This window comes from Neopelma chrysocephalum, unplaced genomic scaffold, assembly GCF_003984885.1.
Source record: "Neopelma chrysocephalum unplaced genomic scaffold, ASM398488v2 Primary Assembly neopelma1_376, whole genome shotgun sequence".
Classification (NCBI taxonomy): Eukaryota; Metazoa; Chordata; class Aves; order Passeriformes; family Pipridae; genus Neopelma; species Neopelma chrysocephalum.
Window position 1 is genome coordinate 206121 of NW_020898040.1, and position 27782 is coordinate 233902.

General features: G+C 45.7%; 1 protein-coding gene across 9 annotated transcripts in view; it reads left to right on the forward strand.

The window, feature by feature from the left end:
- The first annotated feature begins 63 nt into the window (after window positions 1–63).
- Window positions 64–27782, forward strand: part of MTMR3 (myotubularin related protein 3) — a 79832-nt gene continuing 52113 nt past the window's right edge. For 5 of the 9 annotated variants that reach the window (XM_027706420.1, XM_027706421.1, XM_027706423.1 and 2 more), the window contains exons 1-2: window positions 64–287; window positions 14826–14886. In XM_027706420.1, the coding sequence (XP_027562221.1) occupies window positions 272–287; window positions 14826–14886 (77 nt within the window). In that variant the 5' untranslated portion in view covers window positions 64–271. Of the gene's footprint in view, window positions 288–14825; window positions 14887–20425; window positions 20473–27782 lie in introns of those variants that run through there. The other 4 variants (XM_027706426.1, XM_027706425.1, XM_027706427.1 and 1 more) reach the window with 3 other exon arrangements.

Here is a 27782-nt window from a genome sequence, read left to right on the forward strand (position 1 = left end):
CCCGGGGGTGGCCGGTTCCCCCGGGGGTGGCCGGTCCCCGCGAGCCCGCCGCGATCGCCCCGTGCCGTTGGCAACCGCCGGCCCCTGCCGGGCTCCTCGGGCCGCCGTGTGTCAGCTCCGCTCAGCTGCCCTTGTGCGCGGGGCCGAATTCCCCTGCCTTTTATACGTGGGGCTTGTTAAGGCTTTTTATTGACATGGTGTTGCGGCTTTAATTGCGCCTCTTCCCCCTGTTCCTCTTAACAGTCCTGTTCTTTCACTGGGATCTGAGCAGATGTTGCCCTTCCTTGGTAAGTGCTTTGCCCCCCGACATGGAGCTTAAATGTGTGCATTGAAGTTGTTCCCGCTCTTGTTGGTTTTTTATCAGCAGATGAGACCTGGTGTTTCTTCACATCTCTGCACAGGAAATTGATTTCTTTCCTTTCCGTGCACACTTCCCTCGCTGGGGGAAGGTTGGGTGTGAGCTTGTAACTCTTGCAGGCTTCAAGTGTTACAGGCGCTTTCCTGTGTGCTTCACCTGTTTGTTTGGTTGTGTGATGTAGCCGTGTCAATAAGGCTTTCTGTTAGAAGAAAAGAGCTTCTCTAGTGAATCATGTCAGGTAGTGCTGAGTGTGGAGGTGCAGCTTGGCTTTCTGGTGAATATAAAGGCACGTTTAGATTCCTCGGTGAGTCCACTGGGAAGGGACAGAGCGTGACGGAGGGAGCTATGACAGGTTTCTTGTAGTACCTGTCATGCTCTGAGCTGTAGATAAAGAGCTGAGCTGCCTTTTGTCTGTTACTAAAGCACGTGGTATTTGAAAATGAACTTTTTTGATGGAGGTGAAGGAGTTTTTATGAAGGAGTGCTTGTGAACTCGGGGGGGGGGAGGCTGACATCTGATACCTGCTTTGCTTCAGCTGTTACTGATCGCTGTGGTTTGGGAGATAGAAGTGGTGCTTTCTTTCCTAGCACAGGAAATACTGAGCTGTAAGTGTTGAAACTTTGTGCAGATAAGTGAAGGCGGGGCATGAGGGTCTAAAATGCTTCAGTGACAAGTGCTTCTGTGCCTGCTTTGGAGCTTGGGGAGGGGACAAAGGGGCTCAAACAGTGGTGCTGACCAAACCATGTTGTTTTTTGAGTGATTGCACTAAAAGGTGCTCTTGTCCTACTTCACTTTATAGGAGTGATATATAGAGGGCCAAGCTGAGTTCTCTTGCTGGCAGTGCTGTAGGTGCCTATCTAGGATGCTGTTAATATTCATTACATTAACTGCACTAGCAATTATTAAAATATCACTGTTAACCTGCTTAAGTAACCTGCCATGCAACCCACTAATGATACCACAGAGGTGGAGTAGGTCAGCTTGATAAGCTCTCATTGTATTTTATTTATTTTTTACATAAAAACAGCCATCTGCAGCTGGAGGAGACAGAAATGGAGCATGCCCAGGCTTCTGAAATAGAGGATACAATATTTTATCTCAGATCTCAATCCACCTACGTGCAGCCCAGGATGGTGGAGAGAAGTATGTTGTCAGCTTTCAGGAGTAGGAGGAACAGGGCTGTGCAGTGCTTTGCTGGCAATTAACCTGGAAAAAAGGAGTAACTTAAGGAGAAGGGGATCGTTGGGCTGCTGGAGTAACGGGCAAGTCTGCTGTAGCAAGGAAGAGGAATTGTCTCCATGGAGTGACTCGGAGGAGCTGGGTTAGCAACCAGCACAGAGTTCAAGGTCTCTTCACCTGCAGAGATCAAAAGGCTGTGATGGCTGTTCCTGCCCTGGTGGCTTCCTGCTGGGAAGTGTAACTGGATATAAGGAGATAGGACTCTTCTCCTTGGTATCGCTGGTGCCTTCCAGAGCACGTGACTCCAAATAGTGCATTAGAGCTTATCAAATGCTGTGAACTAGAATGAAACGTCCAGATACTTCAACATGCACTTGTTTCATAGTAGCTTTCGCTGGCTGAGTCAAAGTAACGTCACGTTTCCTTCAAAATAACCTTTTAGGTGCTGAAATGTCTGAGCCAGGACGTGCAACTGTTCTGCATTTGTCTCTGGCCTGGGTTGCTGGTGGTGTAAAGAGCTGCCTGTTAGATCCCATATGGGTTTGAAATGCTGAGAAATGAGCTTCGTGACTTGTGATTCCACCCCCCTTCTAGATATCGGTGCAGTAACTTCCCAGTGCTGTCAGGAAAACTTCAGGAATGTGCCCAGCACTCAATTCCTGTGAATTAACTGGATTGTTAAAAGACAACTATTTCTTTCTACGTAATGCTTCCAAATTTCAGGCTGACTGAGTGGCTTTCATGGAAGACCTCAAAGTGGAGGTAATTCCGGAATTTGAAATGCTGACTTTTTGCCGAGAGCTCAGCTCCTGGTGCTTTAACAGCTTCTCCCTTGGACGGTGCAGGGTTGCTGTGTCCAGACTGGTGCATCGACTTGCATACGTGTCAGCTGCTTGTGGGATGGGCAGAGGTCACAAACCACAGCCTCCTTTGGTGTGAACTGTCCTTATTCGGAGTGTATTTTTCAGCAGAACAGCCAGAACCCTGCCCTTGCTTTGGGGGGAGCAGCTGAGAAGTTCTGACAGAGTGGACTCGATGCCGTAGAAATCTAATGGTGAACTGGAGCATGAGTAGCCCTGACCTGTTCTTCCCCTCATCTGATTAGTAGTTTCTGGTGATGGTGTGAGGGAGGTGAACCCCAGCTGGCTGTAGTGATTCCAGGGGTAATGTTTCATCCCGTAAGGAAGCCTCGAGTCTGTCCCTGCTTCTCAGAGCTACAGGGAGTAGCAGCAGGGAAGAAATGTGCATGATCTTGTTGCAAGCAGTGGTATCTCTCACCTTTAGTCTGTTCTGAGGTGTCAGGTTGTGCTGTTCTGAGCCAGAGGTGCTCTGCTCTCCTCCAGCAAGTGCCAATGTGCACCTGGAAGTAAGGCTTGGACCTGCGGAGCCGTGCAAAGTGAGCTGGGGGGGAGGGCAAACAGGCAGCTTTCTAGAATGTTCATTGGCATGGGGAAGCTGCTTCTGGAGTCACTGCTGTCCAGCAAAAAGCAGTGTTTGTAAAGGCTTCACTTAAAATACGATTGCTGATTCCTAGCTTTGGTTCATCTTCTGAAACTTGGAATCTTAATGTGAAGCTGGGAAAGCAGCAGTTGGTTTGACACCTGAATGTGGCTGCAGGTTAAGCTGGTAACTGGAAATGTGCTCTCTAGGGCTTACTGGGGGCAACTGGGTATTTCAGAGGTTTTGTTCCCCCCCATGGGTGGAACAACAGACCTTATGGGTCCTTATTAACCCCTTAATGGTGTTAATGCTAAAAATTGTGATAAGGTAACCATGGAGAGGTCCAGCTGGAAGTTTTTCTGGAATTTGTGTGTGAGGCAGCTAATGACATTGAAATAGTTGTCACAGAGGTGGTGGAACTCTGAGAAGGGGAGAAAAAAACCCCAGACTCTGAAAGAACTGCCTGAATAAGGGGCTCTTGCCCTTCCTTGGGAGAGTTGGATTTCAAAAAACTTGAAGCTGGATGGCCCTTGTTCAGCAATACTGCAACTAAATTGTACAAGCTGCTGTATTGAAGTATTGCCACTTCTGAAAAGTGAATACTTTGAACAAGCTCCAGTGGAACTTGATTTTATTTTTCCTCTTGACTAGGAATGCAGTGAAAAGCTGTAAAGCAGCAGTGGCTTGGGGGCAGGCTGTTGTACATCACCAGTCATGCCAGTAATGAAATGTGTCCTCAATAACACATGCGAATGGATTTTAAGCAGCATTAAACTCCTTTTTTAGAGAAATTTAACCAAAAATACTGAATTGTAAATACTCCAAAATATAACTTTGCAGGCTGGTGTTGAAAGAGGACCGAACATCAAAGAAACCAAGGCTTGGAGAAGCACCGTAGGTGACAAGTAAAGCAAGTTGTCCTTTGCCTTGCTCAGCACATCTCTCTGTTTTCAGCCTTCATTGTGATGGACTGAGTAACCACGATGGAAATGAAGTTGGGTTTGCTCTGCACAGCTTTCACCCGAGATGCTGATCAAGCTGATGCTTTTACTGAGTCTTGTGGCCTTGGTTGTTCATCAGGTTGTTCTGCAGCGTGCAAACAGCGTGGTAGTGCTCAACTTCACCTTTTTAGCTGTTGTGCATCTGGTGGAGCGTTAGAACTAGTGCTAGATTGAGCTTAGCTTGGCAAATTGTCCTGTCGCCTGTGGAATTAGCTTGAAGAATGAAATCTGAAACTTAGTGTTAGTCCCTGGCTGCTCGGGAAGAGCTGGGCTTTAGGAAAGGCAGCCAGAACAGACCACCCCCCTGACTGGGGTGTGTTCTTTATAGGGGCAACTCTAACAGGGAAAGTCCAAATGTTTGAAATTCCCAGGCTGGACAGCAAGGGAGGCTTGGAGCTTCCAGCATGTGGCCTAGAAGGCAGTGAATATCTGTGTGGGAAAGACTTGTGTCCTGTTTTACTTCAGTATTTAGGTGTCCTCTTCCTTGCTGTTGTGTGTGTGGGTCTCAGCTGTATGTTCTGTGCTCCCTCCATTCGATTTCAGTCCAGTCATTCTTGCATCGTCTGCAGAGTGACATTGTCTTGGTTTGATTTCAGAACTGAAGTTGTTCTTTACTGGGACTGTCTCTAGCAGATGTGTCAGGTCTAACCTACCAGCTTTAGCCTTTCTTGGAAAAAAGAATTGAGAAGGACTTTTTTCACTATAATCTCAGCTTCCTACTTTTCAAGGTAACGATGTTGTTAAAGTAACTTACTACCTGTATGTGCTTCTCTCATGCTTTACATTATCCCCATGGCTAAGAATTCCACCAAAACCTCTCATTTATGGTTCTTCTTACCCAATTTTAAGAAAGATTTTCATCAGGGAAAACCAGTGAAAATGGTTTGAATGTTTCTTTAACTGAGATTTCTGAAAGCAAAGTAGCATGAAATAGATCTCTAGGGTGCCTGTCTGTGTGATGAAGTCCTTTGTATATACAAGTCTAATAGTCTCTAAGTATTTTGGATTGTTCTGGTACTCTGAAGGTTTAGTTTTTAGAACATATAGGCAGTATGGGGGGAAGTAATGCACTTGAGGTTGAATTTGTGGAGGAAGGCTGCTGCATTGCCATAATTAAGTCTTTGTAGTTTTTCTTTCCAATACCAGAGATTTGTGCACTGGTATAGACATTATTTATAGAAACACTGTTAGAACAGTTTTGTGTTGCCCTTTTGTGGGCCTCATTTGCTTCTCCAACTTTGGGACTGGAAACTAGGGCTATAATCAAAGCATTAATTCTGTGGTGTTACCTGGGAGGACGGAGCTTCAGGAAGAAATAAAAATAGTTTCTCTTTCCCTGTGCCTTTAAAAGAAGGTTTTGACTCTTCTATCAACCAGGAAAGGGCAGACTCGTGACAGAATGAGACTTGTTTTCTCCAGTGCTGCTTTCTCCACTTGTGGAAGTGCCTGGGGGAAACTGCTCCCTGGCACCTGAGAGGGGAGAGGCCAGAAATCCTGTCTGTGTGGGTTGACATGGAGTCTGTGAAGACAAGATGCACTGGGTTGGCTCCTGAGTGCCCTTGGAGAGCAGAGCAAAGGCAGGGCTCGCTGCAGGGCCTGTCCCAGCTCACCCTGAGAGCAGCCTTTCATGTAGGGCTCCTGTGCATCATCCAGGCCCTGTGAGTGTGACTCCTCAGTTCCGCTCAGGGTTCTCCTTGACTGTTCTGGGCAAGTAGGATTCTTATTTTTGGGGGGTTTCCCTATTGCTGGTGGCAAGATTTCAGAAAACAGATGGAAAACCAGATCTTCCCTCGAGTCTTTCTGTCATGTGGAGTTTAGCACAGCGTAGGTCAAGGGTAGACTACTAGAATATTGATTTTGGTTACATAGTTGCTGGAAGTTGTAGTTGAAAGCATTGAAGAGTTGAGTGAAACGGAAGGCTGAGGTAAAGAAGTAGTGAGCATACAGAGGTTAAGAACCATTTGTTTGAAGTGCTGTGCTAGTGGCACTGCTTATGACTGTGGAGTCTTAATACCTTCAACATCTCACAGTAGGTGTTACATGAGTGAGGTAACTTTCAGTACTTTTGAAGTGAAACCTCAGTTTTGTACAGGAGACATCAGAATGATCCAGTCTAACAGCTGATCTAGTGTCAAACTCTGTTCTATCACTCTTATGCTATCACTGTGTCTTTTCAAAATGAGTTAAAGTCCAAAGCTGCTCGTGGAAGTGGCTGCTTCTAGGTCTGGAATTGGTGGAAGGTTTCCTTGGACTTTCTGGGTTTTGAATTGGAGAGCATTTCCATGGAATATCCTACCTGCTAGTTAGGAGGGACCCAACAGCCTGACTCTCCCTGTTCTCCCTGCAAGCAGATGAGGACAGGGAGTGAGCTGGGGCTGTGATTCCATCTCTTGTAGCCGTAATTGGCCTTAATGTGTACCTGGGAAAGCTCTGGTTATTCCCTGCTATCTGCCAGAGTGTAATTGTTGTCATTGAAACTTAAACCAGAGAGAAATGAGACGCTGGGAGTTGTGCTGGTTGTGATGGTGCTGTTTGCTTTGAGACCTTTTCAGACCTGGTGCTGCATTTGCTGCAGCTGGAAACTGTTCTCAGTTTTCTCGCCTCCAGCCTTTAGTGTCTCTCTAACTAAATCTGCTGTTATCAAAGCTGACTTTTACTGTTCTGTGGGTCTCTCAGTTCAGGCTTTTCAAATACTTGTCTGTCTCCTGGCAAAGAACAGAAGAGCCAAAATGAGAGGCAGTGAGAAGAAAACTCACCTGCCGTGTCACAGAGCAGCTTTGCTTGAAAAGTGATGTGAGGACATCTCTCTCCACTGTGCTGCCTGGTTGCTGTGGTCTGACCAGAGCAAAAACACTCTAGTTGTTTTGACCTCAGAGCTTTGATTTCATTGTATTTGAATTTTCCTAATTTCCTTTTTGTTTCCACTTCTGAGAACAAATAGTCAGTGTGATGTAGGCACTATTGAACTTTTGATCCACGAAACCTGACTGAAATGTCTAAGCAGATTGCATTTCTAGGTTTTTTGATTATTTTCCTTTAATAAATGGAGGCTGAAAGCAAGTGAAGTGTACTTAATGTAAACTCACAAGTTTACTGCCTCTGCCTGCAGACCTTTTCTTTCCATCTAAACACTGTGCATGGGTTTTTTTAAGAGTGGGTAAGCTTTTCATCAAATTAATGACTAATCCTTATCAAACGAGTGTTCATCTTTACAATTAGAGAACAGGAATGCTTAATTGTGTGCTGATTGGTGAACATACTAGCCATGAGTACATTTGAGAATTCAGATTCTTAATTTTCTCTCACTGCTGGTAGCAGGAATTTGCTGTGAACAGGGCATTATATTCTGGTTGGATACCCATTATGATTAAATTATCATCTTTGTCTATGTTCAGTGAACCTTTCTTTGAGTAACTTCCAAAAGAATGCACCTTTTTGCACTTTGAGAAAATCTGAACTCTCTGAGGAAAAAGGAGGAAGATGGAAGAAAGGTAAATATTTCGAGGTCTGCTCAGCTTTCCTTGTAGGTTTGGCTAATGGATTATGGTCAAGGCATAGTTGTGTTCTAATGCAGAATACAATAGCTTGCTTGTTTTCTTTTACTTTGGGCTGGAATCTCTTAATCCCTTCAGACTCAAGCATGAGTATCACATGATTTGGAGGTGTTTGGTTAGTGTACTTCCCCGCTGCAGAGCATCCCTGTATGTAACAGAGAAGTAAATTGGGACTGCAGGGAGAAGCCACATGGAAATTTTCAGTTTTGGAGGTCCAAGTGTTGAATATTTAGTGCTGACAAAACCATGTGGTCAGTTAAGCTGGAAGGAAGGGAGGAGCCCAGATACCTGCTCTAAAACTCCAAGTTCATTATGAAAAGGACTGCAGCTTCAACATCCTGACACTGCACCTCTATGTTCAATACACCTACAGTGCTCAAACTGTGTACTAGGGGATTTGTAGGGAAACTTCCTGGCAGGAAAACTGGTGGTACAGCTAATTGAGGGTCCTTCTTTCACAATCTGTGACCACATGGGACATCAGTGAGGTTATAGCTGTATAAGTGATGCTCATAAACCCTTATTAAAGTGAAAGATTAATAAGTATTCATTAACAGTGAATTTCTAAAAGTAGTAACTCCTTGTATAGTTGCATCATGGTACCACCGTGCCTGGTTACTGCTGTGTTGCTTTTCCCCCTTTCAGTTCTGCAGGCTTTAGGAGCTGGAACCAAAATGCCTTCCACACGTCAAACTGGAATTTTGGCTTATAATGACAGGATGAGTGCTGGCACTTGATGAGGGTGACTGCTAACCACGGGGCCAGCACTGGGCAGGGGGTGTGCTAAAATAGAATAGGATTCCCTGGAGTGCCGAAATATGGCGATGAAGAGGATGGTGAGAAGACTCCAGGGAGTTACAAGATGCTGGTCTTGACTCTTGGTGCTGCTTTTGCAGAATTTGGTCCGTTAAGCTCAAGGTCAGCGTTGCTTCCCGGGAGTTGCTGCTTGCCCGGGTGTCTCACCTGCAGAGCCGCAGAGGTGACTGGGGTGCTGCAGTCGTGGTGGCTCTGTACTTAGCTCGTTACTCCAGGCAAATTATCTTTTCCTTCTCAAGTGTTGACTGGCAGGTTGGTTGGGGAGCTGTCTAGCTTTCCATTGCCGGGGCATTCCAGCTCCTCTGCAGTGTTTGCATTGCACAGGCGCTTCTTCCTGGGAACTCTGGAAGGGCTGGTGATCACCGAGCAGCAGGAGGGTCTGAGTTTGGGAGCTCTGTAGTAATTCAAGGTGGTGTTGGGTCGAAGGTTGGACTTGATGGTCTCAGAAGTCTTTTCCAACCTAGTTGATTCTGTGATTCTGTGAATTCATTGAGGGGAAAACAAGCAGTGCCAAGCCGGCTGTTGTAATCAGCTCGGAGCAGGAAGCAATCCTGAACTGGCTGGATACTCTGCTCACCTGTGGAGCGTGGTTGGGTCCATCCCTGCCACTGCTGACACCTCAACTGGGTGGGTGTGGTGTTCACCTGGAGGAGTCAGCCTGGGGAGCTGTGGGCAAAGGATTTCGCTTCACTTGACAAGTAAAAGATGGTTATACCAAAGACAATAAAAACTATTTCTTGCTTTCCTTTCTAAGCCTAGTTCTTGGCTGAGCTGTTTGTGTCAGGCCCCAGTTGAGGAGCTCCCCTGCTCTGAGGGTCACACCCAGAGCACAGCCCTATTACAGTTAATGGGGCTGTTGCCTCATGCCCGAGCCCGCCGTGTCCCATTCAGCTCTCAGGTATGAAGACTTTTCCTCTTGCATAAGACAGCTTGATTTGCTGGGCTCGGGCAGGAAACAGTTGGCAGCTCCCTAAGGAGTGAGTTCTCCTCACAGTGCTGCTGTGCCCTGTAGTTTATTTTTCTAAACATTAGTATTTCAAGTTATTGTCCAGCTTTTTAAACTGTACAACTGCCCCAGGCTGGACCACGGCTCTCCCAAAGGCAGGGATTACCTGCTGCCCGTGCTGGATGCAGAGATCCTTTCCTGCTTCCAGCAGACTTCGTGCTCCTAGCCCCAAATTGTTTGATATTCAGAGTAGAGACACAGCAGGGCTAAGCCTCATGGACTTGAACATATTTCAAGAGCCTCAAAATTGCAACATGGCTCAATTTGCCTTTTCTCTTTTGAATTTCTAAGTATTTCTAACTGTTGTATTTTATTTTTTCTGGTTCTGGTTCTTCCAACAAAATTCAGTTTTCAATCTCATCATAAATCCTCTCTACCATGTGTCAATCCCAGCAGACCAAGTCACGTACTAGTTAAGAAATGATTTTTCTATAAATATGCTACAGGTCTAGTAACATTTGTTATTGAGCTACAGTGACTTCACTTACCGAAAGCAAGGAGTGCCAAGTTAAAACAAGCCAAAGAAGCTGGTCTGAAGTGACTTGTGTCATGAAAAGGACGAGAAAGGACTGAAGGTTTTTGTGCAATATTTACCATATTAGAAGTAAGCAGGTGGGCTGGGGAGAATCTAGTTAAGCTTACAGTTTAATGCCAAAACACCCTCAAAACCTAATTTATGTGCTTCAACTCCCCAGTTTTTATGCTGCCTCTTGCCAAGACAATTAAAGAATTCCTAGAGCTAGTCTGAATTTCCAGACTGGGTTTGGAATACGATACCCACTTCTGCAGGTGCAGAGAACACTCCAGCCTGTTCAGGTAGATTGGTGAGTCTTGGTGGTTTTATTGCTGGTTTATTTGATTTTTCAGGAGTCTGGAGATGTTGCTCTGAAGCACATTTGTGGTGCAGTTGCAGGTGTAGCCAACTGGGTTTTTGCTGCTTGCATGAATTGATGAACAGTAAACTTGAGGCTGGTGTTGCAGCACCTGTTTTCTAGAGTTTCAAGCCTCCTGTTTAACTCTGGAAAACTTAGGAGGAAGAATTTAGGTCCCTGTGTGGTGTTGATGTTCTTAAGATCTGTTTAACTATTTGTAACTAATTAAAATGCAAGAGGTGAAGGAATACCCTCGGGTCAGTTCAGAGAGGGCTTGTGCAGCTGAGTGAAGATCAGTTGTGGTAGAAGAACTCGGTGCATCCATCATGTCTGCAAAGAAAACCCAACCAGCACCTTGTTGCAGCAGCACTTGGCTTGTGCCGTTGTGCTCTGCCCTGGGTCACCTCATGGGGAGTGTGGGTGAAAGACTTGACTTAGCAGAGTTTGGACATGTTGAAACAAATTTGATGGCTTGAAACTTGTCTGAAGAATCTGCTGCTTGTCAGGTGACTCCTGAGGAGCTGCTCCACCTGTGACCCCTCAAAAAATCAAGACTTGGTTACTTTGATTATTTTTTTAATAACATCTTAACTCAGAGGTTAAATGACACATTGGCAGCTTATTGCATGTCAGAATGTGAAAGAGAAAGTGTGAACCTTTCTGTGGAGCTGGGAATCCATAGATCAAGCTGGGTGAGTGACAGCTCAGCCTCTACATGGAATTCAGAGCATCTTTGCCATGTTATAAAAAGCTTGCTGCCTGGTGCTGATCTGTTCCTCCAACACTGAGCTTTTTGTAACCTTTAAACTCTTAAGTATAGGGTAGGAATTTATCCAGTTAAAACCTGCATTTGTTTGAAGAGTTAACTCCTGCCTGGTCACCTCTGCCCCACATCTCCAGATCTCAGTTATTTGAATACCAAGGTGTGTGTCACTCACTGGGTAGGGAGGTTTTTCCTTTAGCAGAAAGAAGTAAATGTGACCTGTAGAGAGCAAGCAGCTGTGCCTGTCTTGCTACACCTTTCTCATTCTTCAATTTTGCTTATTTACGGTGTGGAACTGTTAAATTAGGATTTAGAGTTGGTCTGCGGGTGAGTTTTTGCCTGTGAAATTCTGGAAATACTTCTGAGATTAGTGTCTTAATTTCAACCTTATCTTGAAGTGGTGTGTTTTATGTTGTCTCTGATGTCAGTTTTACAGTCTTTCTTTTGGGGAGGAATGGGGAATGTCTCATCTAAAGTAGGCTGGGTGAATAACATATGCTGGAATATCTTAAAAATGAAGTGCTGGATGAAGTAGGTTGGATGGAAGGGTCTGAAAGCTTCAATTCTGAAGTAAGGAATAAGTCTTCTAGTTTGTCTACTTAGGCTTGTCCTACTTTGAAGCCTCACTGAATTTTCAAATGGAGAAGTAGCAGATTTGTTTGGTGTTGAACAGCAGGCTTGAATTATATCCTTTTTTAGTATTTTGAGATAGCTTGGTGTAAACCTTTCACAGAATTGCTGGTCTTACTGAGCTGGTGAGTTAAGTTCATCACAACTCAAATGTTCTTTCTCTTCCTTCCAGTCCTTTAACTCCTTGTCACAAGTGACAATGTTCCTTGCAGGCAGATTTGAGGTAGGAATCTGCAACTTTAGCTTTGTTAGTGTTGTGTCAGCCTTTGCATCCTCCAGGGTAAAGGTGCAGTCTTAGTGCCATGTTCAGACTGATACTCTGGAGGGGATTTTTAACCATTCTAGACCAGAGTTGCTGCAAGTAAAGCATTTAGCATGTATTTCTGCAGGGCTTTATTGTGTTTCTGTAGGTAAATGGTCCCTGTGCTGAGGTTGCTGGTTTACCTTCACTGGGCAGAGGATGTAGCCTGGGAAAGGTGCAGAGCAACAGGGCTGCTCCATGGATCCTGGGGCTCCATCTGCTTATGGCACTGGGATCTTGGGCTGACCTGCTGGCACAGGCAACCCTAACTGCTGAAAGGGTATCTACCACTGCCAACTTCAGATTATCCCTCAAAAATGCAGCTCCTGAAGCTGTTCTGTATCTGTGGTATTGCTTGAGATTTATGTAGGAAGTGGGAGCAGATGCTTTCCTTTTTCTCAGAGCTTTTATTAATTGTTAACTGAAACAGTTGGATTGCTCGGGTTTGTTTAGTATTTGTGGTAAGATTTGATACATTGCTTGATAAGTCCTCATGTGTTTTCCACAGATAACATATATTTATTCCTTGTGGGTTATGGAGTAGTGGGCTTTTGGATCTGTGGACGTTAAGGTGGTTGTGTTTTTAATCCAGCAGAGAGGACTAATGCACTGAAACTTCAGACTGGAGAGTTACTCAGTAACACTGTTTTTGTCACTGAGCCACTAAAAATAATGCTGAGAACTTAGCAGGACTAAATGGATGTTGTACAAAACACAAATGTATCTATTTCAGAGCCTCCCCTGGAGGTAATAAAGCCTTCAGTGGTAACTGTGCTCAGGCAGAGATTCCTCCTGGCTCTAACGAGATTGAATGTTGTTATTGATGTTCTTTACCTACACAACTAGGACCTGTAGTTGTTATTTGTGAGGTGATTTCCTGTGAGCAGAGTGATTCCCTGTCAGTTTACCGGAATGCTCAAAGGCAGGATTCACTCCCAGCGTCTCCCGAGGAGGGCAGAGCATGTGCAGGGCTGTGTGTGCCCGGGGTGAGTTACTGCAGAGCCCTGGCAGGTCCCTGCCCTGGGATCACGTATCCGTCTGGGAGGGAGAAGCCGCTCTGCCAGCACACTTAATCTATTTTTGATTCGTCAGGATCTCCAAGACAGAAACAAAAAGCACTTTGTGCTGGCTGGACTCGAGGACTGACACTTGAATGGCTCTTTCCATTGTCTGTTCACTGGCTTGTGAGTGCTCCTGCAGTGGAGCACATTGTTGTGGAGCAGCCACTTCAGTGCCGGGGCTCCCGGGCTTTGGGCTGCGGCGGGAGCGTCTCAGAGCAGCAGCTTCACAGCAGGCACTTGTTTGAGCGGTTCCAAGGTCAGCCTTGGCACTGCAACTCACTGAAGCTTCCGGGGCAACTGGTGGCCCTTCAGTGGAAGAGGTCAGTGCCAGGGCTGGCTCACTGCTGCCTTCATCCCTCCTGGCTGCTGTGGCTCCTTTCCCCGTCGAGTGAGAGAAGGGTATCACTGGAGGTACCTTTTGATCAGAAGCTCCACAGAATCTCTGGAGCTTTGGTGGACTCTCCAGGGAATCATTCATAATTATTTATGCTTTATTGCTGAGAGGATCTGACAGAATATTCTGGAAATACTGCAGTCCAAGTTCTAGTTATTTTGTTATAATAAACCTTTCTTCACTGCTAATCTCAAGTACCCAGATACAGGAAAAAGATGGAGTCTTTACCTTGTATAATTTTCCTGTGGCCGTTTTCTGAAGCTCTGATCATCAGTGTTTTTAATTTCTTACACACAGAGCTGTGTGAGAATTTCCCTGATACTTGCAGGTGATCATGAAGTATTTGGTTTATCTTGAAGTAGTTCAGCTTGGTTTCCTACTGTTAATTCCATGCTCTTTAGGTTTCTGTTTGCATTTACCTCTGTTAAGCAATAATAATTAACTCAAAGCATTGAACTGATGGAGTTATTGTGTTGGGGGAACAAACCAATAACCATAATGCAATAAGCATTACTGCAGCTTCCTGGTAATGAAAATTCCAGAAGTGGAGGACTTGATTTAATTTTTAAGCTTTGAGAGAATAGTAGTAGCGATAAAATGACTTTATAACTGATCTCACTTAGGCAGCTACTTAATACTAGGAAAAATCTTGGGGTGTGAGGAAGAATTATGGTTGGAAGAATCATACAGCTGTTGAGGATAAAAGCTGTTTATGTTAACAGAGGGAATGTCTGAGCTCTTGCTGTTCACATTTGAACCCCAACCTGCAGTGTGCAGCTATGTTTTTAAGTTACTGTTGCTTCCCCAGACAGTCTGGATGACATTGTTTACTTCCTTCTTGTGAGTCTATCTGGATGTATTTAAGCTGGAAACTGCAGAGTTAAGGACAGTTGGATATTCCTGTCCTCCCACCAGACCACACAGTTGAATTAAGAATCTATGTGTCTCCTGAAGTGAGTGTTCAAAATAGGTAAGAACTGCTCACTAAGGGATAGAATGTAGGACTTTTAAAAAGGGAAAATATCAGGCACAAAATCTGGCTTTTGATGAGGAGAATTTTCCTTAAGGTCTCTGGGGCAGTTTTTGGGTACAGCGGGCATGGCTGTGGCACTGAGGATGCTTCCAGGAGAGGTGGATCTCTCTCGGCTGCCGATGGCTTTGGCAGTTTTCGTGGCCTGAAAGGCTGATTAAGGAGCACAGCTGGAGCAGGAGTGCAGCTCCAGCCTCTGCAGGGCCCACGGGACAGCTCTGAGGAGCCTGGCTGTGTTGTGTAAGGCCAGCTCTGACTCAGTGCGAAGGGAAGCACGTGGTTGAACTTAAGCAGTATCACTGCACAAGTCAGAATGAGGGCTCACAGCCTCACCGGTTTGATCCCATTACCCTCTTAAGTGACATCACACCTCCAAAGCTTGTTTCTCACCTCACTCTGTGTTATTGTGCTTACTTTTAGGCACTGATTTCCAGCTGTGCAGGCTGAAGCACTGCTGTGTGCTCTGCAGATCAGCTCATGGGTGAGTGGGCACTGACTCAGACATTCCTGGGCACAGACGCTCTTCACGTGCAGGGAGATCCTGTTCTGTACCAGTTCAGAAGCTTCTGGTATAACAAACTTGCTCCAAAGCCAACTTCTCATGGTTTATCTTACTGAATTTTCTGTCCATTTTACAGATACTGGCATGGGTTATTGTATCTTAATGGGTATTGTATCGTGGGTATTGTATCTTAAATACTGGTGTTTTGAGCCACGGTTGAAGAATTGAAGATGAATGCTCATGGGACAACAGTGAGTTTGGAGGCTGGGATGCCTTAATGGCATTATTAAAGTGAGCTGAAGAGTTAACAGAGCCATTCTAAATATACTGGAGCATTGCAGTCGTGGCAGTGCTGTGATGCCAGGCCTGGACTATGAATACAACTTACATGTGCACACTCATGTGAGAATGACAGAACAGCACGTGCTGGGCTTGCAGATAGTGTTTCTTTCAGCATGATAAGGACTGTGGCACAATTGCCCTTTGCTTTTGACATGTCCCACAGCCCCAGTGCTGTGTGGCTGTCCAGGAGAGAGTGCAGGCTGCAGGGTGTGGGAAAATCACTCCTTAAAAAGAGAACACACCTCAGTTTGTGCTTGTGTTGAGTGTGACAGTGAATATGACATGTCAGGGAGATGGACTTCTCATGCAGATGGAAAACTAGAACCATCTCCCAGCTTTGGTCTCCCAGGCTTTCCGGTTTTTCCTCTTGCTTAGGTTTTTGGGTTGCTTGTGTACTAGTTTATTCCTCACCAGTCGGGTAGTTGGAGGGGAACACCTGGTAAGTAATACCTGCAGGCTCTGTAATGGATTGAGGTGAGCTGTTCAAATGTCTGCTGCTTTCTTGCTCCCAGCTGCACAACGTGAAGGAAGTTTAGGGTGTTTTGGACAGGAAGAGACACGTGTCCTAAGAGCCAAACTATCTGAAGGGCACTGCCCAGCATAGCTGTCCTGATAGCAGTGAGGATGGTTGGGAAATCAGTGAAACACCAGCTCTGAACACCTTCTTAAGCCACCTGGTCTCCTTGGCAGAATGAGTTCTTTAAACATACAAACTCTTCAGGCAATCTAAAGCTGGTTGTTACTGCAGGCAAATGTCTTGATGACCTGAAGGAGGACTTGTTCTTTCTTGGAGTTGTCCTCCTGTACTGGCAGGAGATGGGTGTTTTTCCTGTGAACATCTTCTGCCATAAGGCATCAGGTTCTCGAGTGAGAAGCCTTAGTTTAACTAAGTGGAAGTGAAGTGGCCTTGAATGCCAGAAAATGGGATTGCCAATGACTGATGAAGGACCTATACCTTGCTTTAGACTTCCCTTCAAATGTCCTGGGTTTCTGATGGAGTTTAATAGACAGGTTGACTTAGTACCAGAGACAAGTGGTGACTTGGAAGTGGGGTTGATGCTGTAAAGGTGGATGTAAGGCAAGAGGGAAAATGTGAAGAGCTGACATGCTCTCACTGCCTTGATTTCCAGACCTGTGCAAGGCCTGGACATTAAATGTGTGGTGCTAAAAACCTCTCCCTTGTGTGGAAGCAGAATGACAGGCTCCAGTTGCTCCCTCCTGCTGCTTTAATTCCTCCTAAGGCTGCTGAGGAGCAGCTTTGCTGCACGTTCTGGCAGTGCAGCCTTTCTCTGGGAACACCACTGCTGTAGCAGTTGAGTGAGCACTGGAAGGCTCAGTAAGTACCACTGGCTGGTTCTCAAGTCTGACATCATATCCAAGAATTAGATGGCTCCCTCTCACCATGGGGATAATGAAATAATTCCTACTGTGTTATTCATTAACTCACATTTCATTCAGTGGCTCCTAAGAGGATAACGAGTACATTAGAGGTGAACTTGTATAAGCCTTCTGACATCCTTTTGATAAGTTAAATAAGAGTTAAAGCTATGGCAGACAAAGCATGGCAGGGGGGCCTCACTGAGGGGCAGGTGGCCTGTGCTGTATTACACACACTGACTTAAAAACTAATTTAATGGCTTTTCTTCAATGGTTTAGAAAAATAGCCTGCTTCTAAAGGTGCTGGAGAAATAACTAGTGCCCAGAGCCAGCTGAAGGTCATCCTCAGTGTGGAGCCTGCTCCTGATTGAAGGGCTGTGTTCAGGTGATGTCCAGCCCAGCACAGCAGGGCTTCAGGGCAGATGTGGGAACCCAACAAATAAATGAAGGATCTGCAACAATCAAAGGGAGGGAAAAGCAGCCTGGTGAAGGAAGGACAGCTGCTCCTGATCCATATAAAACTTTTGGTACAAGAGCCTGTTGAGCCTTGCTGGGTTTCCAGTTTGAGTGTTAATGTAGCTTGTGTAAAATTTGAATCTCCCTCAAGTGTCAGTGTCAGGGACTCTTTCCCCTCAGCTTAGGTGCCATGTGCTGCTCCTCAAGGGAGCTTCAAAGAGGGAGGGATTGCATCAGCTGGTGAGGGATTTTTCACTAACATGATGTTCAGGACCAATAAAACTGGACAACTCTACCTCTGGCTTTAGGGCTTCTTAAAGGAGGGAATTGTATCAGGAAGAGTGTGGCAGCAGGAGCAGGGCAGTGATTGTTGCCCTGGACTCAGCGCTGGTGAGGCCACCCCTGCAGTGCTGTGTCCAGCTCTGGGCCCTCAGCTCAGGAAGGACATGGAGGGGCTGGAGCAAGTGCAGAGAAGAGCAGCGAGGCTGGGGAAGGGACTGGAGCACAAGTCCTATGAGGAGAGGCTGAGGGAGCTGAGGGGGCTCAGCCTGGAGAGGAGGAGGCTCAGGGGAGACCTCCTCACTCTCTGCAACTCCCTGACAGGAGGGGGGAGCCAGGTGGGGGTTGGGCTCTTCTCCCAGGAACCAGCAGCAGGACAAGAGGGCACGGCCTTAAACTCTGCCAGGGGAGGTTTAGGTTGAACATTAGGAAGGAAGTTTTTACAGAGTGCTCAACCATTGGAATGGGCTGCCCAGGGGTGGAGTCACTGTCCCTGGAGGTGTTTAAGGTGAGACTGGATGTGGCATCAGTGCCATGGGCTGGGTGACACGGTGGTGTTGGATCAGGGGTTGGACTTGATGATCTCAGAGGTCTTTTCCAATCTGGTTGATTCTATGATGTATTTTATGGGAATTGGATGTATTGACTCTTATGTGAGTCCTTGCTGACCTGGGCTCCCTGGTGCATGTGGCTGTGTCTGATGAAGCTGCTGCTCTGACTGGGAGTGCTGGTCTGTTCTGAAGGCTCGCCAGGAGTTTGTCTCCTTCCCAAAGGGGTTTGTCTGTGCTGTGCAACTGAGGCAATAAACTAATATAAATAAAGATTAAGCTGTTTGTGGGAGGAATGGTGATTGGATATTCAGATGCCCAACAATCTGTCTGATCTCTTGAGTGTTGCTGTGACTGTGCTGACATCAGTAATTCATCCCCACAGGTAATGACTGAGATCACTTTAAGCAGAGGCTGCAGTAGCCTCGGACATCTGAAGAAATCCAGAATTTCCAGGTGGCCCAATAAGATCTTAAATTACCTGGTATTTGTAGAAGCACTGGGTGAGGTGGCTTTATCTGGAAGAAGTTGTAGGTGGTGGTCTGGTGAGTCAGGTCAGTGCCATCCTGGAGAACCAGGTGTGTCCCTGCCCGGCTGTGGATTGTGGTCCTGGCTGGGAAGTTACTGGGAACCTTTCCAGCTGTGTGGAGAGTTATGGATTTGGTGGTGAGTACACAACTCCAGGCCTGGGTGCTCATCTCTGCAGCTCAGACCCCCAGCTAGTAGAGTTTCCAGGCACAGAGCAGAATCCTATAAAAATTGAGAGTATTTGAAAAACTGGACTTGGGACGTTGTTCTGGGTACCACAACTAGAAGGATCATTCTGATGCCTTGAACTCTTAGTTTTTCAGCCTTTAAAAATCCATTAGTGGCACTTAACATGTGGGGCAGTGTGAGAGCCCTGGAGAGCACTGTGAATCCTCAGCAGAAGGGGTGCTGTGGAATGAGCAGCACTGAGAGGATTGGCTGGACTCAGGACTCCACACTGACTACAGGGTTAAGGGAAAGGACTGTAATGAAAGTTCTGTGTTCAGGGAGTGTTGTCCCACCAAGTTCACTGGCTGAGGGTGGGGGTTTATGGGAAGGAAAGGATGGAGAAGGTAGTTAGGGATCATACATATGCCAAGAGAAGCTGAGCTAAAGCTTCACAGGTGATCACAGTGTTTGCATTTCCTAATGTGTAACTCTTCACTCCGTGCTTTTTATGTGTGACCACTTGAAGCTGCAATTACAGGTTGATTTCCATGGCATGAGCAGTGAAAATACCTGCTGGGTCATTAATACTCGGGGCTTTCAGCTTCACCTCCCTTGTTGACTTATTGTGCAACTCCATGGAACAGCCTAGCCCACAAATCCATCACCAAGGCACTGCAGCCTGGCAAGGACCTCTTCCCCTCCAGCAGCACTCACACACCAGTGCTCTGACTTCCTGAGGAAAATACCAAGAACTGAAGTAGTAAAACACCAAACCAGGTAATTGTGTCCTACCTGTCCCACCTTGGGGGATCTGTTTTCCAGCACCCAAAAAGAGAATTCTTCAGTTCAAGCTTCAAGTTGTTCAGGCTGAACACAGAAGTTTGGCTCCTGTATTCTTTGGTTCCTGATGGTATTTTTTTTTCTGGAGGCCTCACCATCAGGGAAGGCTTTGGGAACAGTTCTGTCAGCTGAACTCGCTGCAGAGGTGTCACATCTCCGAGCTCATGACACAGATGTGGTACTTGAATAAACATCCATACCTTAGATCCTTGTTCTTGGTTGACAGACTCCCCTAAGCTTGCCAAGGAAGCCTTCCTGCATAAAGATGTAATCTTTCATCCAGGAGTTGGGCTGTTTTGTGGCATTTGAATCTAAATGAGCAAAACTGTGTGCAGGCTCTTTCTGAAATACAAGACCTGAATGCTGAGGCTGTTCCTACAGCGAGCTGTCATTTATCTAAATTACAGATGCTTTTTCATCTCAGCTCTGAGCATTTGCTTCTAGATTTGTGTTCACATGTAGATTTGTGTTACACCAGCTGCATAACCTCTTGAAATAAAGGCTTGCAATAAAAGCGAGGCAGACTTCAGTATTCTGAACATTGTTCTTGTCCTTATTGTTCCTTAGTTTGGCTCAGAGGAATTTGCTTCCTTTGCCTTTGAGTATTTTTCTGACCTTGATTTCAGATTCCAGCTTTCATATTGGAACAGGTTGTCTAGAAAGAATATGCCTGGTGATCCTCAAACCTGGGCTGAATGAGTCTTTAAACACCTTGATCTAATGGAACTGTGCAAGTGGGGGTTGGACTCACTGGTGTGCAGTTGTCCCACTCAACCCAAATCGTCTGGATTTTTTTGCACGTGTGTCCATCTTGGTTCTTTGTGCTTTCCCATTTGGACTTAAAGGGGCACAAATAGTTTCTGCTTGGTTTGTAATTGGATATTAAATCTCATTTCTGCGACAGAACTCTGGTGTTGAATTTGAGTCTCTCCCAGAAAAAAAGCATTCTGTGAAGTTCAGTCCTCACAAACTTTACTGCAGGAGCTTGGATAGTTATGGGAAGGAAAGAAATTCCTGCCCTTTCTTGGTTTGGATTTTGACCAGAGGAGGCACCTCATAAGATGTTTAAGGAGGTCCTTGGGGACCTGAGCAAACAGAGTTGTGTCCATACATTGTCACCGTGAACCGAGGTCAGCTGAGGGCAGGGGGGGTTTGCCATTTAATTTCATCAGGAGAAAAGCAGTAAACCAGGACCCAAACCCCAAATTAAACCTTGTTGCTCCTTATTTATGTTGTATCTATGGGGTTTTTTTCCCAAACTTACCTGATTTACTTTTTGACTCTCAGCAAATGCACCTTGAATGTTTGACCCTCATGGGTTTAAACAGACTTCTCTGGGTTCATGTTCAGTAAGTACAGACTTGGTTTTGATACTAAGCTTTTTACCAGAGGATGCTTCAGATGGAATGATAAAGACCAAAAATAGACTTATTTAGCTAATCTTAATTTTTACTGTGAAGTGCTACTTCTGTGCATTAAATTGAAGCTTGAGATCTGCAAGTCACAGGGAAGAATTGTAGTGTTACAAATGTGACTTGTGCTGTTTTCATGTCTTCAAGCTCATGGACTAACATGCACATGTTCTTTTATGTCTTCATAAAATGCAATCAGAAGGGGACACGCTGAATTTACTGTAAGGATGGTTATAATAAATCTTTATATTTCTCTAAAGGAAGGTTAAGTCTTGCTGGCTGATAATGATTCAGCTGCAAAACAAAATTGAAGTGGATAACTGCAGTTTCCTGATATACATATTTTTTTACAATCTGGGATTAAACCATATTTAAAATGAAAATTGCCTTCCCTGATGCATCAGTAAGAGAGGGAGCTGTGAACTGCACTGACTTCTGCAATGCCTGTGGGAGGGACGTGATGTGTTTGGGTAACTTGCTGAAGAGCCCAAATCTTTGTTTCTTTAAAATGATGATTTATCTCTTAATTACAACCAACTCTTTCTTAGTAAATTAGGTTTGTTTTGAGTCACACAGGGAAGGAGTGAATGTCCTCTAAAGCATAAAACACTTAAATAACTACTTATGTTCCTTGTACTATTATTTTCCTTCCCAGGGTTTGTTGTATCTACCAAAAGGAATGAGTTCCTTTAGGGAAAAAGAAATGAGAGAGGTTTTTAAATTAGGGTTTGCCTGACTTGAATGAGTCCACACTAAAGCAGATTTTGGGGGCAGTGTGTTCTGGATGGTCCCCTGAGAGCTGACAGGACACAAGTGTCTATGTACAGGCAGATACATTCCTGCAGCCATTCCACACTGCAAGCAAAGGTTGCTTGTTACTCTCTTGCATTACTAATTTGTTGTCCTTTTCTAAAGGTCATTAGTATAAAATAGGGTATTGCAGTAATATCTGTTCTTGTTAAAAACTGATCAGCTATAAAGACCTTGTTTTAAGTGAGCAGGTAGGAAATCCAGACTTCAATCTTCATGTTCCCTAGAGAAACTCATTCCTGTTGAAATCACTGTTTCAGTGGCAAGGTTGATACAGTTACCCTATAGGATTAATTCCTTTTTCCACATAAGGCAAGTTTCTGCTGGTATCCTTCTGTGGAAGCTTGAACTTCAATGGATTTTAACTTTAAATAGGAGAAGGGAGAGACTGTGGCTGTTAACTGGAGATCTGTCAGACCTTATTTCACCATCAGAGCTGCAGTCTGGTGCAGAACTTCATTTCAATTCCAGCTGAGACTCTGTTTTGATACACATACGTGCCTTAAGCAACCACAACACCTTCTTTGGTGCCTCTGAAATGCCTAAATATATTTAACTTCGGCTTCGTGCTGTTCAGTTTTTTAGAATAAGCATATTCTGTTAATCCAAGTAAATTCTTTCCTGGCTCTGAAGGGCTGTGCAACTTCAGTGTAAGTGAAGAAGCCTGTATGCTTTGGGTATTGTGGAAGTTGTTATGGAGAGTTGTGGCTGAACTCAGCCTCCCTGGGCAGTCTGGAAGCAGGACTTTAGAAATTGTAACAGTTCTTTGACACGTTCAAGATCTGAACATTGCATAGCATCTGACATTGCATAGCTGGAGGACTTCTGGGCTTAAAGATAAATAAAATTAGAGAAATGTGCATTCTAGAGCTGACTGGTTCTGAACCACTGCAGTCATGGGAGACATTTTGCAGTGTGGCAAAATTCCCAAGTCTATTGAAGAGCTCGGCACTTCCCAGCAGATGCTGCATGTGGGTAATTGATCTCCCAAACCACTCACGGCAATTGAAGGCCATTAAAACGTTTCTTTAGGCATTGTCGGAGCTGCGGGACTCCTGGGGTGCCTCCTGCCTCCCACATCAAAGGGCTGCGCACAAACGCTGCTCCAATCCCTGTAAATGCTGAGGCTCCCGGTGAGATTCAGTCTCACTGCTCCTCGTTCCCCGCTGCAGTTGGATACACAGACAGCCCCGTGTCCCTTTTCCTCCTTTGTTTGTAGGCAGGATGCTCTTTAAGACTGTTTTTTGCTTGCCTTTTATTTCAGTTATGAAGCTTCATCCCCAGGCCTTACTTAAGTGGAGCTTGCAAATGGAAAGTAGTATTTTGCCAGTTACCCTTCCTGGTTCTGAAAGTAACTATGACTTTCCATGAGTGGAAAAAGATAGGAATAAACAGCTGTCTTAATACTTGGAAGATACTGAGGTGATTTAACTGTAGGAGGAGAAGATATTTGCTTTTCCTGCTTTTTCTTTTAGCTTTAGTGAATTGAGGTGTAAAAGGCCGGGTTGGGTGGAACTTGGAGCAACCTGGGCTAGTGGAAGGTGTCCCTGCCCATGGCAGGGGTGGGATGGGATGAGCTTTAAGGTCCCTTCCAACCCAAACCATTCCATAATTCTGTGAATCATCTGTGCAGAGAAAGGCCGTGAAGCAGCAGGTTTCTTGGAGGCAGTGTGCTGGTAGATTATCCAAACCAGTTTGTCCCTTGAGATCTAAATGCAGGAATTCTTAACTGGGAAAGGTGTCCAAGTCCTGTGTGTCTTAAGACCTGTAGGGAGCTGCTGTCCTGGAGGTGGCTTGACTAGGAACACAGCAAACTGCTGGAAGGTTGGGGGATCTGGAGCTGGCACTGGGTTGATGGAACAGCCTGGTTGTTCTCTCTGGAAGGGGTTTCTACTCCAGTGCAAGGAGGGCAGGAACCTGTTCTGGTAAATCTTGTCTGGCTCTGACCTGGAACTCTCTGTCTGAACAGGACCCAGCAGAACACTCAGTGCAGTCACTGGAGCTGCTGGTGTTCTGTACCCAGCCCTTGCAGGTCTCCTTATCATGCACAGGCACACGTGGCTTTATCTCCTCAGCATTTGGCTTTTGCCTTGCAGTATTTACACAACAGAGTGTCTGGTTGAATGCTGAGTGTTGTTGATGTCTTGGCAGTGTTGTGGATGATGCCCAAACAAGTATTTGGACTGCTCTCTAGAAACCAGCTGTTGTGAGCCTAGAAAAGCTGGTATGATCCTTGATTAGCTCCTGAAATGTGGAATTTAGGGGGTCAGTTCATAAAAAGGGCTCTCAGCTTAGGTCAGCTCTTCCGATATGGTTCCTTGATTGAGTTACCAGGCTTGTTTTGCATGATCTAGTGAAGAAATGCCTGAACTCAGTGCTTTTCTTGTATTGAATTGACTTACTGTTTTACACTGTGAAATATGCTGTGCTCAAACATACCTGTCCCCTGCCATGAGAGTTGAAGAGACTTTGGAAGGAAGAGCTCTTCATCCTCAGGTTCACAGATTCTGGCAGAAATATGTGAATTAGTGCTAAAGACCCCTTCAGTTGCTGGCAGTACAGGATGCAGTGCTGTGCTCCATGGTTCTACTGCACAGCGGGGCTTTGGGAGGGTACTTGGTGTTTGAACTGTGAACTCTGCCTTTTAAACTTCAGCTACTTACATATTTCTCAAAGCATTAAGCAGGCTGAGGGGTGAGTGAGTGAATTGATTAGTTCTGTAAAGAAATGCCATTTCTGCAGGAGTTGAAGAGGTTTTTAAGCTGCCTCAAATTCTATAGATTTGAGATGTCCTGCAGTTTTTCAGGCTGTGCTGCTCTGGGAGCAAACAACAGCTACAGCACTGTGGGGTGGTGCTCCCACAGTGTGCTCTCTGGGTTGGTTTTGTGTTGAGGAGTTGGATTCTGCCATGGGGGGTCTGAAATGCCAGAGCTGGTGGAAGATAAGGCAGGGGAGTGTTTTGTTAGGAGGGGTATGGGAGCAGTACCCTTCCTGCTGGCTCACTGTGCTCCGGGGAATGCCAGTGCAGTCTGTTTTAGAGCAAAACCACCTTAAGTGCCACATTAAACCAGCCATTTTTACCATGTGCCACAGTTTTACCGAGTGCTGGTGTTGGGCAGTTTGAAATATCAACTTTCCCACTCGTGTGATCCCGTGAGATCATTGAACATGGAGCCTCCCAGTGCCCTTGTGATCCTCGCTGAAGGTGGTGAAGGTGGATGTGCATCTTACCCACGGGGCCTCCTGGGCAGAGCAGGTGTTTTCAATGCAATTTAAGAATTAATGGATTAAAGCTTTACCCATAATTACACTGTGCAAGGTGTGCAAGCAGAGAAAGTGATGTCTCCTTACAGGCCTTGATAACGCAAACAGATTTTTGTGTCCTGCCTGTTCCAGGCTGTGCAGCAGAGAGCTCTGGAGAAGGGTTTTTCCCAGAGTATGGAGTGACTGGACAAGTGGAATGGCTTGCCACTGCCAGAGGGCAGGGTTAGATGGGATATCGGGAAGGAATTGTTGGCTGTGAGGGTGGGGAGGCCCTGGCCCAGGTTGCCCAGAGAAGCTGTGGCTGCCCCTGGATCCCTGGAATTGTCCAAGGCCAGGTTGGACGGGGCTTGGAGCAACCTGGGCTGGTGGAAGGTGTCCCTGCCCGTGGCAGGGGGTGGCACTGGGTGGGCTTTAAGGTCCCTCCCAACCCAAACCATTCTGGGATTGCTGGGCCTCTGGGGGGGACTGAAGTCCCTGTTAGGGACACCTTGTGATAACTTCAGCATTTATTTCTCAAAGCATTAATAGATTACTTGTAACAGGTATTTGGTATTTCTGTGAATTTGTCTTATGACAAAAGCATCGAGTGGTGTTTTGTTAGAGAGATTTTCAAAGGTTTGTGCCAGAAGAAGTGTGGTGAAAATGAGGTTGACTTACACACTGAGGAAGTGATCCCTGTGACTCTGTGTGTGTTGTCCTGAAGTAGTTCAGTGGGGGAGAAAACTCTCCTGGGATTGTATCTTGAAACTCCAAAGGAGTCCTCAAATCACGTTTGCTTTTTGGTTTTTCCTATTTTCAAACTTTCTCCTTTTTTTTAATGACTTGTAGGTGTCTCTAGTGTTCACTGGGTGTCAGTAAACCCAGCAGGTGAGGGCCTGTCCTGCTGGGGGGGGTGGAATTCTCTGGGAGCAGCTGCTGCCCCTTCCCAGTGCCCAACCAGTTACAGCAAGGACTGAGCTAAAGCAAGATGTGACTCCAGGAGGGAAGGGGAGTCAAGAGGTGTTTTGGGAGGATGAGTAAAACCTTGGAGACTTTGGTTTAACAGCCACTTCTCCCTGGGTGGTTGTTCCCTTTCTTCCAGGAGGGCGTGTGACTCGTGGCAAACAGGCTGTGAGGGGCTTAATGGAAAAAAATGAGGACTGTGAGGAGCAAATGATTCCCTTCTTTCTCCATTCTGCCATTTCAAATGGAAACTGCTGCTGCCTGGCCTCAGCCTTCCTCTTTGTTTCATAACTCTGCTCTGATGTTGCCCTGCATTTCATGGCTCTTTGGTTACCTGGTGACAAAATGCCCCCTCCCTGGTCACCTTTCCACCTTGGAACCACCCCAAGCCCACTGGGTTTCCACCAGCTCAGGCCCTGCTCAGCTCTGTGTCCCGTCATATGACTCCCAGATCCCATCTCCCAGGTCTCTCCACAGTTCACACCCATCCGTGCAGCTTGTTGGTCCTTCTTGGTAGCTGCTCCTTGTCTGTCATGCACAGAAAACAGAGGAATGTGGAATAATTGAAATAAAAGGAAAATTGTGATGCAGAAGATCTCTGATGGGTAAATTGCATCCTGGCTTATATATGAATAATTGCAGCCTTTGGATCTCAGGGTTGTATCCAAACTAAAAAAAGAATTAAAAGAGAAGAAAGCCTGAAATGCTGTAAGAAAAAGTGACATTTTCTTTGGATTTTGGTTTCAAGCTTGCTGTGGTCTGTTGACTTGGGTTGTTTTGAGGTCAGTGAGGGAGCATATTGATATAGAATCTTTTATTCAGAAAACTCCTTCCTGAAAAAACCCTTTTATTTTTGGAATAATTATTACTGTTATCTCACCTAATGTTCTACTGATTTTTATTCTTTATATCAGTTATGGAAAATGGACCTTTCTTAATGCAAGATCACATTTCTCTGGACCCTTTGCTGTTAGACTCCTGGGGTCTCAGCAGTGCCTCTCCCTGCCTTGCCTCCTCCTGCCATTTCAAGCTCTCCTTTCTGCTCAGGCTGGGTTTTTTCATTTTAACTCTGAACTGTTGCCTTCTGCAAGAGGGTAAGAAGTGATCTTTAACAAATATGCAAAGATAATCAGCTTAATCAAAGTGCTTTAAAAGCAGATTAATGCCTCTTCCGAGTGGGAAGATGAAGGAAGCCAACACGCCAACCTGCCATTAGGGGATGAGTCAGTGCAGTGACAGATGTTGACAAAACTTTTTTGATGCTTTGGACTCTTATAATTAATTTTATTCTTCGCTCATAAAAGCAGAGGTAGAACAGAAAACGGAATGAGACCTTTTCAGGATATTCTGCTGGAGGGCAGTTCCCGTCCGTGCTGTGGGATGTTCAGTGTGGCTGTTGCTCTCTGCTCTCTGTGTCAGGTGGGGGTGTGTACACAGCTTTATATCCAGCTGCTTTCCAACTGGGAATTCATTATGGAGCTTAATCTAGGGAAGTGGGTGATAGGGAACACAGAGGGAAGTGGCATTGTTCAGCCTGGAGAAAAGGAGGCTCAGGGGGGACCTTCTCTCTCTCTTTCCAACTCCCTTACGGGGGGGGATCTGGGGGGGGTCGGGCTCTGCTCCCAGAGAACAAGGGACAGGAGGAGAGGGAATGGCCTCAGGTTGTGCCAGGGGAGGTTAAGTTTAGATATTAGAGAGAATTTCTTCATGGAAAGGGTGGTCAGGCACTGGCACAGGCTGCCCAGGGCAGTAGTGGAGTCCTCATTCCTGGAAATGTTCAAAAAACATGGATGTGGCACTTGGGGACACGGGTTGGTGTGAACACGGTGGTGCTGAGCTGATGGTCGGACTCGGTGATCTCAGGGGGCTTTTCTAACCTTGACAATTCTGTGACACATGGCCATAGAAA